The sequence below is a fragment of the Limulus polyphemus genome, unplaced genomic scaffold (genome assembly GCF_000517525.1).
Source record: "Limulus polyphemus unplaced genomic scaffold, Limulus_polyphemus-2.1.2 Scaffold730, whole genome shotgun sequence".
NCBI classification, from domain to species: domain Eukaryota; kingdom Metazoa; phylum Arthropoda; class Merostomata; order Xiphosura; family Limulidae; genus Limulus; species Limulus polyphemus.
Genome location: NW_013666340.1, coordinates 43,896 through 62,589, shown reverse-complemented (window position 1 = coordinate 62,589; position 18,694 = coordinate 43,896). Strand labels below are relative to the sequence as shown.

Sequence of the window (18,694 nt, the reverse complement as noted above, 5' to 3'; positions counted from 1 at the left end):
AGATTTATAGTACATATAGTTTCATCATTACCTGGTAGTTACAAAGTCAGGAAATTACACAAGTTGTTTTCATGTGGTTACAATTTGTATAAATGCTTTTATTAATCCAAGTGAAACAAGTACCTGTTCAGTATAATACTTCATTTGACAAATAAACAAAAATTTTAAAGAAATAAGAGAAAATGAAGAAAATAACCTCTTGAGTTTTGTTCTTGTAAGTCAATTAAGAACATTTTAAAATCTTTATTTTAATCATGATGTTTTGATATTTGTATATTGTTTACAACACATAAAAACCTTATGAGATGTGTAATTGATTTAATAAGATTCAGCTCTAGTTCCTTTGGTTTATTAGATTGTCTATTTCTGTGCTTGCATTTCTAAAGATCTTGCAATGTTGGGCACCAGTGATGTCAGTTGTATGCTGTGGGAGTGTACTGGTTTGGGTTGTGACATACTGTTATAGTGACCAGGCTTATACAGTGTGGGTCTAAAGGCTTTTGTCATGTTCATCTATATATCAAAATGAAGCCTATGAAATGAGGATTTAGGATTATTAATAAAATTAAACCTTGATGCACACTTCACCAGGATAGAATCAGTTGAATAGACCAAAGCAGAACTGACTTAACTAAAAATGAAGGGTGTTGTATTGTGGTCTAACTAAACTAGGATTATAGAAAATATATTTCAGATAGTTTATAACCTGTGAATAAATTTAATGACCTGTTGTCAGGAGTATTTGGTAAAAAAAATATGTACTTCCACACTGCATTTAAGTGGGCCTCAGTCACAAAGTTAGAAAGTGTGAAAACCAAAAGTGAATTGTGCTAAGTAAATATTCAAACATATATGCATGCAGGAATTATAAACCATATGAAGTATACTGTAAGTTCTGGTAGTAATACAACTAAGAAATAGGGCTTTGTAAGCAATATTTGTTTGTCTTTTTACAATATATGGGATAATATGGGTAGAGGGGGGTGTTTGTTGAAACACAAGACATAAATCATTAATTTTTAACTTAAAAAATATTAGTTCAGGAAATTTATATAATGACCTTTTTCTAAGAAAAATATGTGTTTGGTAATTCACAGTCATAAATGAACTTGAGAATACCAGTTGTGCAGATACTTAAAGTGATACATTATGACAGGGAAGTAGCAAGAAAACATTAACCCTTCAACAAATATGTGCATTATATTAGTAGAGTTGTCAGTTTTATCAAAAGTGTGAAAATGAAGAAACTACACACACTATTATGTTTAAAATTGTATTTTGATTTTCTTTAGAATCCTTGTCAGAATCATCATGTACATTTTTCCTCAAACTTCTACTGTTTTGTATCCAATAATCTCCAATTCCCTGTAACCTTGAAACATTTTTAATTTAAGTTTATTGCTTTGGCTGCCATCTTCCCGGTTTGATTTACAAATGATCACAATGAATTAAAGATCTATTAGTTATGCTGCTCAATGGAGTTTTATAGGTAACACATTTCTGCTTTACCCTGAAGTATTTAAAATTGTAATGTGATGTGTCACTGAATATGGCCTTTTACATATGTGACAAGTAGTACATTTCGTTAGATTTGTGCATGTGCAACCACATGCTTCAAGTAAAAAAAAGTGAAAATGACCATAAAGGGGAGGCAGTTACATTTAAGATTATCTCATAAAAACTTTTATGTCTTATAATTTAGAAACTATGACTGTGTTGTTAGCAAGATTGGTCAAATGTGAAAGTAGACTAAACACAAACTTATGAAACATATTTACCTGTATTATAATTCTATCACTAGTTCCTCTGCATATTTTCTCTAAATTCAATCCTCAAATTACTGACTTGTCTTTATATCATATATTACATCATATATAGAATATTTTCTGTTAAAACACTCGATGTAGAAAATTGGATGACATCATTTATGTTTTATGTAAAATACATAACGAACACTAGCAATAATTTGTGGAATTAATTGCTATATTGATGGTATATTTATTTAATTTTTTTTTTGTTTGGCCTTACCCATCATACAAGAAAATGAGTATGAACTACCTTCATAACTTTTTTAGCTGCTACATTTTTCTAACATGGTATTAATTTTCCTATTATTTTGTTGTTGTTTTTTAAGTAATTTACAAATTAACTTTGCTTTCATATCATAGTCTTCTTCTGAAGGTCACCGTTTATGCATTTGAAAAAAAATAACATATTTGTTTGTCTAACAGAATATATTGCCACAAATTTTTAGGGCAATCTGGGCATTTCGTAATTGGCAAATAAATTGCTAATGTAGACTTAAGTACAACCACGTTATGTTTGTATTTAAAATAAGCAGTAATCTCATGCTATCTTCTGTAAATCAAATATATTGATGGTTAAATAATTAAAACATGTTTTATTATCACCCATAAGGCTAATAATGTTTTTATTTAAAACATATCGTAATTGCAATTAGAAATAATTAAATATCCAATTAGCCAATTTGTTTATGTATGTTGTTTGAATAGGATAAGCATAAAAATAATATTTGAGTTATCAGAATATTTTGTAGTTGCCTACCACACTCACTAAACAGTAAACTTGCCTCATTTAATGATGATTTTATTTTGTTTGTAAAAAAAAAAAAAAAAAAGAAAAAAAAAAAAAACATTTTTGTGAACATTGCAACAGAATAAAACCATAGTATTTGTTAAAACATAAAAACACCATAATTTTAAACAAATAACCAAACATCAACAAAATACCTTTATTAAGACTTAAGCACTCTACCGTGGTGACTTCTTTGTTTCATGCTGTATGTATATTCCTGTGCATCGACAAACTACTTGTACTTGATGATGACAAATCCTTCTACAAATATTGTACACTTGTTAATCTGTTAAACTACTGATAAAGTGTTCTTTGTTACGTATTTAACCCATTTCTAAACTGTGTAAGCTCACCTTAAGTTACCTGATGTCCTCTCATTGAAGAAAATTTCTGTAGCTTTCAAACGTATATAATTTAAAACACACGTACTTTCATAAATGAATAGAGCTGAAAAGAACATTTACAGAAACTGTAAAAATAAACTTAAACCTATATATTTATTCTACTTTTATGTGATAGTCTAATTTGGGCTCTATCCAATCATTTTTAAACTTTCTTTATAGTTGCTTTCAAAGCTACGTTTCATTAATAAATTATCAAACCACTTAACATGGCACCATAACAAAGTCTCAACCAAGCAAGGCTTGTACAAAAACTCAAATGTTTGAAAGTCAAGAAATGGATAATATAATATAAGAGGTGATAGGTTTTTAGCAAAAATAGTTATTCTTTGGGAAGAGCAGAAAATGTCTTTAAAAAATTGACAAGTATTTTATCTTTACAGGCAAAACATTTTTTCTTCATGAATTACCATAAATGTCAAAAAATGACAAAATATTGACTCTTAAATATTTTTGAATTAGACGTGTTGAAATATAGTTAGAATTAGCATATAAAATTGACTATATAGTTTGTCTCAAAAGTTTGAATCAAATATTTTAAAAGCCAGAGGAAACCTTGTCTTTATGCTTTAAGCACAATAATTTAGAATGAAGTTATTTATTTAATCCTTTAGGCAACACAACTGCATTGTGAGATAGCAAATTCTATTTTTATTTGTTTATGGTTTTGTTTATTGTTCATTTATTATTCCTTCTATCATTTAGTTTATATATAAACTTTGTTACATTAAAATGCCAGCTCACCTTCTAGCTGATCATATTTATTTTGAGTAAATATGTATGTATTATGAAACTGACACTAGTTTCCCTAGCAGTTATTTACAGATATTATTAATGTTGCAAAAGATTATGTAAATTTATGATCACATGAGATATACTCTCATGACCAAATGGAGTGAATATATACCCTGCCATAAGCTTCATAAACTGAGTCATGAGATAGTGAAAACAAATTATTGATGTTTGACACTCCAGAGTTATTAATATAGAAAAGTTATTTTGGAATATTGTGTTTTTTGTTTTGTATTTTGGAATTAGGTTTTTCCTTCTGGTTCTTTTTCCTGGTTTCATTATTTGAAGTAATTGATATTGATATTTGTTTTATTTTCATCAACATTATTATCAAGTCCTGGCCAGGCACATTTATTTACTGTGTTTTCAGAAAATGTTAAATATGATTCCAAGTGTTGTTAGAGTTTAATATATTGTTGTTGTTGTTTTTTGTTGAATCCTAGTTGTAGCACCATATTATTTTAGACCATTACAGCATCAGCCTTGTTTAACATGTAGAAACAATAAAAGATTTATTCACTGATCAGTCACCTGTTGTAACAATACTGTGGATGCATTTCCATACTTATTACTGCAAACAATTCATTATTGTTTTACATATTTAATAGCCTGCTTACAACAGTGTTGGGGCCTTTAAATATTGTACCTGTAACTACACAGATTACTCAAATGCTTTGTAACAAACTGAGGGAAGTGAATAATTGATTTTATTTATTAGGCAAATGAGTACTTATCCAAAGTAAAAACCTAGTATATTTTGGTATTTTTCAAATATCCTAGGTTTAAAGTCAAACAGTATATAAATTAGAATAACATCAATTTATTTTGTAAAATAAAACCTTTGATAGTCATTATTTTAGAAAGTGTGAAAACAATTAGGAAACAAATGAAAATAAAACTAGAAAGTCTATTCAGATAATATTGTATTAACAAGTAACAACGTTTTTTTTTATATGAAAGAAGAGACTTCCACCATAATACTAATATGGTATCTTGGATTAATCATTGTTGACCATATGGTCCTAAAATAACCTTAATATTTTCTACAAATGATGAACTCAGTTGGTCTATAATCCAGCAGTTTCGAAGCCTATATTTTTGTTTCTAGTAATGTGGTTGATGTGGAAATTAAATCATTATAATGATATTAAAAAGAAAATTATAGCATTGGTAAACAAGATGTATGTTTTCAATTATTTATTTTTACCTATACAGTCATACCAGTTGCATTTTCACATATTTTAGAAATAAACAAAAAAAACATGTTTACTGAAATAAAGTCAGCTATTGTCCAAGACAAATGCCAGGTCATCTTCCAGATCTATTCAATAGAGCATACTAGATACAAGTATTAAATAGATTAAATAATGAAAAATTGATTCTATAACAAGTCTACTTTATAAGAGCTACAAGTGTCTTAAACAACACTAACAAATTTCTAAAATCTAGACACAATGCTAGAGTGTTTGGGAAAAGCCAAGACATGGAAATTTACCATGGCAACATTTAATTGACACTCATGTTTTTCTATCAGCTTAAAAATAATCAGTTATTGGCTGAGGCCTTAACTGGAGTGCTGTAGACTCCAGTTGTGTTTATTTCAGAAAACCTCAAAAACGTTTATATGGTAATTAATAGCTCAATAAAATAAAAAAAATTACATATATTGTTTCTTTTTAGTGCTGTATAGTAGTGTAAGGACATCTGGCTGTTTTCTTTAGTAATTTTTGAATAAGATGGGTGGGGGGGGGGAATGAATGGCCTCCAGATGTGTACCTACTTATGCAACATTATATAATACAGTTATTAGTTACTGAAAAAACAGGAGGAGGGATTTAGCCCTCTTGTACCCCTTTCCAAGATCAATTTTTGCTTATACTTAAAATAATTATTATTATTTACTGAAGAAGTGGGGTCCAGGCTCATCTCCAGAGATATATGGGTTCTTATACAACATTAAGTAAAACAGTTATTAATTTATGGAAAAAAGAAGAGTTGTGGGGATTGATGCCTTCTGGACCACCACCACCCCTCTATTTGAACCTGCTTATACAACATGAAATTACTAATTCCTGAAAAGAAATGGATGAGATCCACACCATCTAGCCCTCCCAGATCCTTGCCTACTTATATACCATTAAAGAATACAGTTATTAATTTCTGGAGAAAAATGGTTTGGCAGTCCTGAACCCTTCTCCTAGATCTGCACTTGCTCACATAACATTAAAAAATACAATTACCTACTTTTGTACTAGAAACATAAGACAATGTAAAAAACAGTAAATTTACAATATATTTAACACCTGAAAACAGTAAATAATTGGAAACCATAATTTCTGTTACTTGATTGTTTTCGTGACATTAATTAATTGAGACACTAATCAATGTAATTGTTGCTCATAGGTAACTGATTAATTTGCCCAGCTCTAGCTGCAATGATGAAAGTTCTTTTATGTACCAGTGGCTATGTGTATTTCTAGGAATCATCATTGGTTGAGGTAGTAGCCTATCTATAAATATGGACGGAAACTGTTTATCTCCCCCAAACATTTGCTTCCTAAGACACTGACTTGCGAAGCAGTGGTGCAAACTGCAGAGTATGGAGAAATTTAATTTTTATAATTCAATTAAACTATTGCAAAAAAGTGTGCCTTTATCATGCACAACTATAAAATTTGTATTTACTAGGTGCAGAACTGAAATGAGTTTAAATTTAATTTCATCAGTCTTCAGGAATGTAAAAATATTAATGTTTATTTTAAGTTTGAGAAGGAATTCCTTTTTATATAAATTTTTTCTCTTTCGTTTTAGCCCTTAATATTTTCTTGGACAATTTAGAAACACATTAAGATAAAATATTAGCTTCATTTGAATATACTGAGGTCAAGGAGAACTTCACATTTCATTTCAGAACTCCTTAAAACTGGTCAGCTTCCAGTGACCTAAGTAACCTTAGGCACATGTGTATTTTTCCAGTCATCAGTGTAGTGAATTTTCTTGTTCACAGTGAACTTATGGAGTCAATCTAAACCCTATCATGTAAGTATACAGCAATGATGGCAGTTAGGCTAGGCACTGCATCATGGTACGAGTAAAACAGAAAGGTAAACTTCCAAAGTTTTTGGTCTAGTGCATCAGTTGTGTAAGATAATTTCATACATTGCGTCAGTACCAAAGATTTTGACATAGGCAGATAATACTGGTTTCCTTATTTTACAAACTTTTCAAGGCAAAAGATGTCTTTGTATTCATTTTTCCATTATGCTTTTGATATATAGTTTGAGTAGCCTTAGTTTATGTTGTTATTATGGTATATTTGTGCATACATAAAGGCAGTGAAATTGCAAATAACTGATGATGATATATGGATGTAGATTTTCAGATTTAAGTGATTTCTAAGAAATTTTGGCATATGTATTTGTGTACCTATCTATTTATTTGTTTGTCTTCTTTTTTTTTTTTCAGAGTACTACAGCTTAGCAGTGAAATACAACCTGGAAGAGCTCAAAAAGTCAATATTGTTTCACATTAAGTCAAATTTCATGATTGCTGTGACAAATGAATATTTTGTTGCCTGCTCTTATGAACTGTTACTATCTGTTGTTCAAGATGAAGATCTGAAAGTTAAATCTGAAATGGACATTTTAAAAGCAGTTTTAAAATGGATTGCCCATGATACCTGTCGACGCATTTCTCTCCTAGAGTCTTTTCTGAATCACGTAAAATTGGCTAGGATAACCAATAGGAACATAAAGCAACTTGTAGATCAGTCAACATTTACAAAGGATGAAAAGCTTTTTGTTACAGAAAAAATAGAAACTCGAATTTCAGAAAAATCTGTGTTGAAAGAGTTAGGCTTATCTCTGTTTGTATTACACGTAGACAGTTTTGATCATAATATTATAATAACAGCCTTTGATGCTAGCAGTGGTGGTTGGTTTAACTTGCAGAGTACATTGTCCCTAAATCAATTAGATGATGCTATCCTCTTTGAAAAGGACATATATATATTTAGTGAAGGGAGAAATGTTGCATACAGTTTAGAACACCAGGAATGGAAAAATAAGGCACCACTTCCAACACAAAAGCATGACATCAATGCTTGTTTGTTAAATGGTAAGCTCTATGTTATTGGAGGAACTATAACAAACAAGAACAGAGGAGCTTTTTATCCTTGCCAGAGAAGTGGACAAAAATCAGTTCGCCCCATTCAAGTATACAATCCTACTATGGATGAATGGTATACAATAGGAGATTGTTTTTATGGCAATGCCAATATGCCAGTGGTCGGAGTAGATGGTAAGCAGTTGTAATTTATTAGTTTATATTTGCATGAATCCAAGAATTTCTGTAAGTTTTGTTTTCAATATTTAAAGCATAAACATGCAATCTCAATTCATCCTTAAAGTGTGTGTGTCATCTGTTCAATTAAATGAACACATCTGATTTTGTAAGTTTCTAAATTTTAACTGTACTGATACAGCAGGCATTTAAAAACTGGTTAATTTACATGTATGAATTTGCATATTTATATCAAATGTTTTTTATTTCTCTGTCATAAGGTGAAACATGCATATATGAAAATGTGTTTATTAAGTTGTATTTAATAAATGGAGATTTATAAATATATTTTCAGACAGTCTTTATATGGTATGTCATAGACAGTTCAAAAATCAGTCCCATGTGAACATCCTTAGATATAACCTATTAAATGGACGATTTTGTCGGCTGCCTGATTCTCCCAAGAAAATACTTGATGCAGTTCTTTTGGTATTGGACAACTACATCTATGTCTTTGGAGAAGAAAAACAGACACATTATAGACACTTTTGGGACTTTGCTGATGAGTTTATGACACATAACGAAAGTTGTTGTGGTCAACGATATAATATTACAACGGTAGATTTCCACCTTTTATGTAATGTAGTTGATCTTTACCTTCAGTATAATATTACAATGGTAAATTTCACCTTTTAGATAATATGGTTGATTTTGCCACAGAAAGAGTTTTGACAAGTCAGATTTGTGAGCTGTAACACAATATGCTAAAATGAGATTTTAAGATGTTTTTTATTGTTTGTTTTTTTTCTATTATATTTTCACCTTTGAACAACTGGATTAGGTGAATGAAGGCAAATGTTTCAGAAGTATACTCCATCATTTGTATATCTGTATGTTAAAAAAATTGACACAGAGTTACTAAATGCTAGTAGACTTATAAAAATATTAAGATTTTTAAAGACACTTTTGTATATGTTCTTTGATAATGAAGATTTGCATTGATTAGGTTGTAAATCCTGCTGTGTAAAAGTGTATTATACCACTTTAAAAAATCTGTCATATATCTAGACTTTTTAATATTATTTTATTAATATGCATGTGTATAATATTATAATATATACAAATTAAATTGACAAAATGACACTTTTCTTTCAGTAAATGCACTTGTTAAAGCAACAGCTTACATATTTTGAATGTCTGTAAACAAATTAATAATTTCATTAAAATCTATTGAGCAGCTTTTACAAAAATCACTATAAATTTTTTCTATGTTATTTCTACTTTTTCAGGTAAAAAGTTATGTTTACACTTTAGATAGACATTCTGCATATTAAATGAAATACTAGACATAAATAAGAGTCTAAGAGAGTGTAATGATTGTGACCATTTACTTTGATATTGTATAAGAACTAGACCAAAATAACAAATACATATTAAATATTATATTCTTGGTGTATTTGTGCAACTCTTGTCTCATGTAATTGAGCAAGTATATCAAAATTACTTTATGTTGAAGACATGTTTAAACAAAGTACGCTGTGTAACTGCTTAGAGAAGTAGTAAGTTATAATGCCTTTTTAACCCTTTTGCTGTGAAATTTGGAGTTACCCCACGGCTGCCAAAATAGTTTCCTTCTTCAGTGACATGTGGGAATATCTCCCTGTACTAGAAACAGTCGCTAAACCTGCGTACGTGCTGCCATCTGTGTTCTACACCGTGAAACCTGGATATTTATTTGCCTCACTACAAAATTTTGCAGGAACATGTATAAAATCTATATAAAGACAGCTTCTGTATATCTAAATAATTTGTTTTATATTTTTTTGGTGGATAATTGACACTTTTTGGGAATCAGCCTGAAAATTAATTGCGCAGTGAAAAGGTTGATAATAAAGATGAAGACTGTTGACAAAACACAAAATGTTTTATTCACAATATTCAAACATTTCAGAATACACTTATTCCATCTTCAACTAAATCTGAAATAGTGTTACAGATATACTTATTAACTAATGCTATAGTATCATTAATAACTAGCTTAATTTTGCTGTTGAGTAAAGTAGTAAATAGAAGAAAAAAAACAGATCATAGGATATATGTATAGGATATATAGGATATATAGTTGTGTTAGCTGTGTAAATTTAGAATAATTTTATATATAAAGGGGTTTCTAAGTCATTAATAGTAGGGCACTCTTTACCTATGAGTAAATTTTCTGTAATGTAGAGTTCAAAGACTGAAGATCCTGTAGTAATGATAGAGAAATCGTAAACTGTGTTTCAACATGTGAATGAATGGATGAGTGACTGGGTTTAATTAATGGATGGTCAGTTCTGTTCACAGACTGTAGTTTTCAAGTGGCATTTTTTTTTGCCAATGTACATGACCTTACAGTTACTACACATATATTTAGACATGAGCCATGAATGTTGAAGTTTGGGTATTTGATCTTTATATTATTTATATACTTAAGAGTATCAAACACAACCGACTGTCAACCATCTTCTTTATTATTATACTTCATTTTCCCCATCATAAATCCATTGCTAGAATAGTCATGTTATTTGGTCCTTTTGAAAGAATTTTAAAATTTACCACATGATTCTTCTTTAAAATAACATTTGTTTAAACAATTATGTATGTAAATTTTTAACTATTTAAGATCATGTGCAAAAAATTAGGTAGTGAATTGCTAGTAATAACTTTTTTGTCCTTACATCAAGAAATGGACATAAAAAAAGGGTTTTCTAAGATTTAATATATCTTATATTGCTACATTTGAAAGAGAATATGACAGTTGATTCCCTTCTGTTGGAAAAGTAAAAAGTTGTGAATTAATTTATAAAATCTTGGAGTTCCAAATTCTCTGATATAACATATTTTGTACTTTTATTTTTTCTGATTGTTAATATTGCTCTCTTAGGATACTTGGTCAGTTTGTAACATAGCTCTGCCACAGGGTGTGAAGATTGTTACAGCTATTGCCTTAAAAACTTCATTAGCTGTTCTTTGCCAGTGCAGATCAAACCGAGGTCAACAGTTAACCTTGTATTTGTATGACCCTGCTTCTGACAAAATGGAACTTTTTGGTGAAATCCCTTTCCCTGATGGTGGTGGTTGTGACCAAAGAACATTTTCTTGTCATAACAGTTACTATTTACAATCAATAAAGTTTTTGATGAGCACAGATAAAGAATTGACAGGTATGTTGCAATTCTTGATACCATTTTATTGTGCATGAAAATGTGCCAATCTGAAAACAGGATAAACATATTCTGTGTTGAAGCTACACTCGTAATTTATAATTAAAAACGTTTCACTGTGCTAGGAGCAGTTTTATTTTCTGTATTATAAGTGTGTAAATTCAAATGATTTATAAGTTTAGTATTGATGCTAATATAAGGATGGTAGTTTTGGAAGATATAAAAATACCAGAACATGAAAGGTTGAATTTGTACAATTATATAAATGGATACAGTTATGAAACTAATATTCATGTACAAAATGACCTTGTTAACTTCACATCATAAGACTCACCACATCAGACTGTTTGAAGTTTTGAACACATTTTAAAACAAAATAGAACATATATATATATTCTTGTAAATTTGTTTTATGTTTCTTATCTGTTTTTTATAACACTTGAAGTATTGGAGCTAGCAAATTTTAATGATGATGTCACCAAGAACTCTAACTCATAGTCCATAAATTGGGCAACCAATAATGCATAACTCTTAGCAACAAACCTGGAAAGTTTTATGAGTACATACTGTTCATAAAAGAGGCACTTATAGTAAATATAACAGGTAGTAACATATAACCAGAATTCTTAAGTAAAATTTAAGAAAAACTGTGACAGTTCAACACAGTTTATGAACTCTGACCCAAGCACATTCAGAAAGTTAGTTACTTTGAGTATACTCTGTTTATTAGGTTTGTTAAATAGTGATTTATTAACTTTTTCGTATTTTTGACCTGTTGATGATTGACTCTGAAGAGCAGTTGTTTAATAGGTATGGATTTTAACAGGAATTGTATCATTTACATGTGAAGAGGTTTGTTTGTCTTGCTAGCATTTACTTGTTGATTCCACATAACAATTGAATTTTCTCACATAGATAGAATATGTAAAGCTTACGTTCTGTGTACAGTGATGGTTAATAATTAATCAATTAAAACTGACTTTGTTATATGAGGTTTATGAACCACAGTTATAGTGTGTATGTTTATGTGCCATTATACTGTAAATAAAACTAGGAAGCAGCAGCAGCATTAAACAATTTTATTAGCATTTACTACAGATAAGCACTCTGAGCACCATGGCTAACATAGTAACCTTTTACATTTTTTGTTTGTTTGTTTTGTTTTAACAAAGTGTGAAAATGTAAATTAATTGTAGAAGTACTGTTCTTTATTGTTAGTAATGATTACTGAGGGTTAAATGCACTTTACGTGAATGATAATTATATGCTAATGCACTGGTTGTCATCCTGAATTTGATCCAGAGCACCATGAGCAACATGTCTAACGCTACGAATACGGGCTGGGTGGGATCCATCCAGCTCATAACCACAAAAGTATCCATTAGAGTAATTGTACTATTTTGCAGGTTATTAGTAAGCATTACAAGGCTTTCATAAAGAAAACAGCACGTTTTTAAATTATGTATTAATGTTTTTTTATTAAAGATTTGCTTGTGAATTTTTTTCTTTCAGAATGTTGACTATTCAACATGCAAAGTAATTTTGATTTTAAGATTAAAAATACTTTTCTTTATCTGAAATTTGTCAAGTTTCATTAGTGTAATATTTGTTTCCTTCTAGATAATCATCAAATGTTTGTTTGAATAAAACTTTATATTTAATCTGTTATTTTATCAATGCTAACTCTATATGGTGTTGGTCGATTTGACAGACCTCGTAACCATCATAAAAATTAGGAAATAAATCTAAATTACCTTTTCTTGTGTTAAGATTAACTGTAACAGGAAACCCTGACAGAAGTTAAATTATGTGGCACACATGCAACTCATGTTACCATATCAAATAGCATAATGCACAAGTAATGCACAAGCTGCTGGCGCGTATACCCCATGAAGATTTTTATTATTTTTCTGTTACTATCTTACCTAATAAGTTTCTGTTTTTTACATTTTAATTACTTTTATAATAATAAATAGTGAAAACAAATGAAAAATTCTCGTAATTAAATATCAAGCATTTTTATTTTCAGATATTTTATCTGTTATTTTCTTTACTGTAACATTATATTTGATTCTCCAGGTTGTAGGTAAGTAATCGTAGTATAAGGAAAATATAGGTTGCAAATGCAAAATAAAATGTATTGCTAGTATTGATCACAAAATTTCAAAGTACTTATGGTGACAGTTTACACTTTTCACACTTATTTTCTGTAGCAGATGGCTTAGAAACTAGACAAAACAAAATGAATAATACTGTCTGTCCTTTTCAGTATGGACAACGAAGTTCCAAAGTAAATCTCCTGAGAGTTTCTTCTAATCTTTTTACACCTATTTCCTATATTTATTCTTCTGTTAGCAGCTGAAGTAGAAACCTGCTGAATATAAAGCAATGAATCACCATTCCTGTTTATGTGTTACCGTGAGTACTTCGACACTGTCAATATCAAATAAGCTTTTGCGGTGAAATTCCCAGAACTTTTCCTGCTTTCAGAACAGAATGGGATAGGATTTACCAACTTGTTGACAGTGTAATGATTACAATGAGAATTGTCTAAAATATTATAAAATGCTTATGTTATGGCTTGTAGAAAGTCTTGGCCAATCCAATAAACTTGGTAGGTATTTAAATGTTAGTTGATAAGTGGACATTTCTTACAAAGTGTATTCGAATCCTGGCTCTGAAAAGACAGTGGGGTAGAATTTATCGGCTTGTTTACACAATACAGTAGATGCAATAAGAATTGTCTAAAGTAGTATATAAAAGTGAGAGAAAATATTTATGATATGGCTCTGTACAAAGTTGTATCTGATCCAATAAACTTGGGTGGTTGGGATTTAATGGTGATATAGGTGTAAAAGTGCTTATGAACATCCTGTTTCCTATATTACCATGCATGCACGATAACTAATAAGTGCTTAGTTTCCAATATTTTGTAAGGTACAGTGAGGTTTTGGTTATCATACATTACGTGTGTGTGTGTATATGTATATATATAGGTATACATTATTACTATTTACAAATAAATATTTAAATTTGAGTTATTTTTCTTAAACATAGAACAGTAAATAAAAAATATTCAGAAAACAATAATCTCCACTACTTACTATGTTTTGAAGTTCTATTTTTGCACTTATGAACCCTTATTGTAAGCCTTGTCCAAATTCACTTGTGGATCTAATTTCTGTTTGGAAAATTGAATTGATCATGATGCTTCAAACTCTTCAATGATATAAGAGCTTTCTCTTGTAAATAACTTAGAAAACTAACAGAATTATTTAGAGGAAATGTAGAGCTTTTGATTGGTTATAAACTTATAGGTATAGAAAAGCAGGAGTAGATAAACAGGTGGTGGGTGGAGCCAATATGGTGGATTTGATAAATATTATGATATGTCAGCAAATAGAAAAGGTAGGAGGTTCTCATTTTATATTCTAGCTTGCCAATATCAGAAATTTTAGTCTATAATTCATATAAAACTATAGACATTGTATTATGGACATCATAAAATGTAGTCTGACTGAACCCAGAAGATGACGTACCAGTGTGACACACAAAAATCGATATTCAGCTTCTATTCTTTTTTTTTATATTTTACTTTCAAATTAACACTTATATACTTGGTGCATGGTGAATTCCTAATTAATCGATAGCACAATGCCTCCACATATAGACTTAAATCTTGAAGGAATATAATAAAAACTGTCCCAAAACGAGATATTCAAAATTGTTTAACATTTAATTGTTAAAGAACTTCACAGTTCTCCATGGAAATGAGGTTCCAAACTATGCCTCAGTCCAATCTAGAACAGTGGAATTATCTACACAGTTGAGGTTATGAAGAGAATTCTTTTACCCAAAAGCTATTGTAAGAGAACTAGACAGATATTTTTATGCTGTTAAAAAAATGATAAAAAGGAATTTGTAATTTACTGAGATTTTCACTGCCAAAAGTTTACAAGCTTTCAACATCATAAAATCGAGTTATGAGAACTGATGTTAGAGGAAACTGGAAATACAGCAATTTCATTCAACCATATGACTGTCAACTCCCCATTCCAGTGTATTTTGATGTCTCTGGTGTGCTTAAAACTTGTTTTTTGAAATCATTCTAGTGAAGTGCATTTATCATCAGTAATCTTCTAATTAGTAGATAGTTTAATTTTATGTTTTGTATTTAATAATATTGTCACAATGTGGTAGACTAAGAACAGTAATGATGTTACAATAAAAATATATGACGAGAAATAGGGTGATAGCTTTGTGCTTGTTTTTCTTTCTTTTTTAAGGTTATTAATAAAATTGTATTTGCTTATTCACTTCATAGATATTGCATCTCATGGTAAATCTGTGTCATCTAGTAACCAGACTGTTGTCTCACAAAATAAAAATTTACTTGATATAAAGCAAGAAAAGTTGGAACAGAGTGTATATGTAAGTAATCTAGTTGCTTTTGGAGACCTAATTGATGCTCAGGCCCAAGTTCCAAACCCAGGACAGCGAGAAGCACATGGTACTATATGTTACCATGTAAATACAGTGCAGAAATTTGTTCCTGGTAATTATATTGCATCTGTAGAGTCTCTAACCAGTACAATGTGTGATGTTCCATTTGTTATATTTCATTATGAAAGTGTCAAAGCAGCAAGAATACTTGAGAAGATTTGCCAAATTCAAGACCTCGGATCAGAATATTTTCATCCAAAAGAAGAAAACATTGTTTCCAGGTATGATTGGTGCCACTGGAGGAATTGGCGATTAATTGATAATGAAGATATTACCAAAAGGTTAGAAATAAAAGTAGAAGATGAAGATGTACAGCTAAGTGACACTTTAACTGACAGTTACATCAGTGATGACTCAGATGAGGAGGAAAATAGTAAAGATGATAAGAGATATTCTAGTTATAATTCTAGCAGAAAGTTAAAATCAAAACAGACAATTACTGTTAGCAGTAGTGATATTATCTACTTTGTGCCTGTGGAAAACAGCAATGATATCCCATCTCTAGTCAACAAGAAAGATTTTAACTCTAAAATTCTTCATGCTCTTCAAGAAGGTGTAGAATCTGCTAAAGGCTTTGCAGCCAATGTTTCTCGAACAAAATTTAACATTCCTGGTGACTGGAACTACGGAGCTCTTTGTCAAGATAAAAAAAGTCAAAGATACTTTGCCCTAGTTTTATATTTTTCACTAACTGATGATGAGAAAGAAAATGCTAGCAGCTTTTACAACACAATTAAACTTAGTGATTGCCATTTAATTTTCGATATGGAAGTCATGACCTAAATATCTCTTAGCTGTGATCATTAGTATAATAATTGGTATTGTTTTCTTATGGTTTTGCAGGTATAATTGTAAAGTAAAAATCCATAACTTGTTAAGATATAATACAAAAGCTTATAAAAACTAAGCATTTAAATCGAAGTTTGGTTGCATATTTGAGAAGTTAGTTGATTATGTTTATTTCATTTCATTTTTGTAGGATAAATTTTCTTTTAACAATTCATCAAAGTTACTAGTACTACTATTTTTAAAAACTGTAGGCTCACAATTATAAGGAAGTATATGTGATTTTAAATTTTTGTTATCATACTAAATCATTACAAAAAATTTTCATTGAAATTATAATTCAGAAATGTATTGAATGCTTTCAACTAGTGGTACAAACAGTGCATAAGAATTAAAAGTAATACTTGAGCTAAACAACTTTCAAAATTTATCATGGATATAAGAAGTGGCCTTATGATATAACTACTATGGCTGGGATATTTCATTTGTAAATGAAATTACTTTAAAATGTACTTTGCAATGCTAAAAATTATAGAACAATTCATTGAAATATCAAAATGTGATACAGACTTTAATATTTTTTTGAAGTGTGATAGGGACGTATCAGTGGTTTTATGCATTGGTTACTAATGACATGATCAATAGAGTGCAAGTTTCAGTCATTCTAAGATAAAATAATAAACAAATTATGATTTATCTTTTCTAATTGTGATTAGAATGTACCATAATCACTGTATATGGTAGTAGCATTCACTCTTTATCCTTGCTATAATCCTTTAGTTCTTCTCCAGTGAGTTAAAAGTAAAGTTCATATTCAAAATGCATAGGGCCACTGCTTAACTCCACTTTCCACAAACAGATGAAAAAATGTTATTAATTTCCTACTAAATAAGATTCTAGTTCCTTGTGGGTTTGTCCTCTAGTATGACCTTGTTTTTTTTCATAATATGAAGCTTTTGAAAAAAAAAAAATTTTCTTGTCTCTTTCTGAAAAATTTATTAGTTCAAACCTTTTACATGTTTTATTTGTAAGAGGTTTGGCAAATGGTATGATTTTTGATGAATAAAGGAACTTAAACTGAGAATAAGGTGTTATTTGATGAGTTTATTTATAGGTGCCAATTAAAAAAGTTTGCAAGAAAATTTTTGTGAAAGATTATTGGAAAGTATAAGGATTAGTTACAATAATCCATAAACAAATGTGATTAGTTGAGGATTATATAGAAAAGTATGGATATTTCTTTTATTATAGAAATCTTTTTATTAATCAGTCACTTGTCCCAAATGAAGTTTGTTTCTTGAAGGACATGGTGATATAACTTTTGACAAATTAATTAAAAAAAATTTTTTTTTTTAAAACAACAGTTTCGAAGTGATTGGTGAGTGCACATTTTGTAGCCATTCTTATCACATCTGTACTGATATAAAAATGTATTTTGGTCTGCATATCAATTTCTGTTAACATCGTGGATTGTAATTGTTTAATTGAAGAGTGAAAAACAGCAAAAATACTCAAATGATTGAGTATGGTTTTGCATTATTATAAGAAAAAAAAAGTCACTTTGAAAGGGATTTTTGGGTGCATATTTTGTTCACATACTTATCTGTGTAATACTGATATAGAAATTGTTTGTCAGTCTACATATCTGTTCATTTCTTTTATCCTCTAATGTTTCTGAAGAATGGAGCAATGCAAGAATACCCAAGTGATTAATTGTAATTTTGCATTATTTCAAGAAAAAATAAGTTAAGTTCAAAATGATTGTATATTTTGTAATCAAGCCATTCTTAGCAGTACCACTTGAATTAGAAAAAAATATATGGAATTTTCACAACAGATATTAGTACACCTTTAAAGTGTCAATTCACCATAACTGGGATCTTAATAAACTCTTGATGTAGGTATCTTAAATATATCTCACATTAGATCAATATAAGTAGGCAGTGGACATTTTTCTTTTCTTTTATTATGAATATTACCTAACTTAGCTACGAAGAGCCTTATAGAATTTTCTTAAGGTTGTATACATATTCTGAAAATAAATAGTTCAAATCAACTTTAAGTGGTAAGTACTACAATATATACACCTGGAAAAAAGTTAAGCACCCCCAAATATTTTTCAGGATTGCTTAT

General features: G+C 29.7%; 1 protein-coding gene across 5 annotated transcripts in view; it reads left to right on the top strand.

The window, feature by feature from the left end:
• Positions 1 to 18,556, top strand: part of LOC106460216 (kelch-like protein 12) — a 36,094-nt gene extending 17,538 nt beyond the window's left edge. For all 5 annotated transcript variants that reach the window (XM_013919900.2, XM_022386882.1, XM_022386880.1 and 2 more), the window contains 4 exons: positions 7,254 to 8,087; positions 8,425 to 8,687; positions 10,993 to 11,272; positions 15,597 to 18,556. In XM_013919900.2, the coding sequence (XP_013775354.2) occupies positions 7,254 to 8,087; positions 8,425 to 8,687; positions 10,993 to 11,272; positions 15,597 to 16,558 (2,339 nt within the window). In that variant the 3' untranslated portion in view covers positions 16,559 to 18,556. The remainder of the gene's footprint in view (positions 1 to 7,253; positions 8,088 to 8,424; positions 8,688 to 10,992; positions 11,273 to 15,596) is intronic.
• The last annotated feature ends 138 nt before the right edge of the window (positions 18,557 to 18,694 follow it).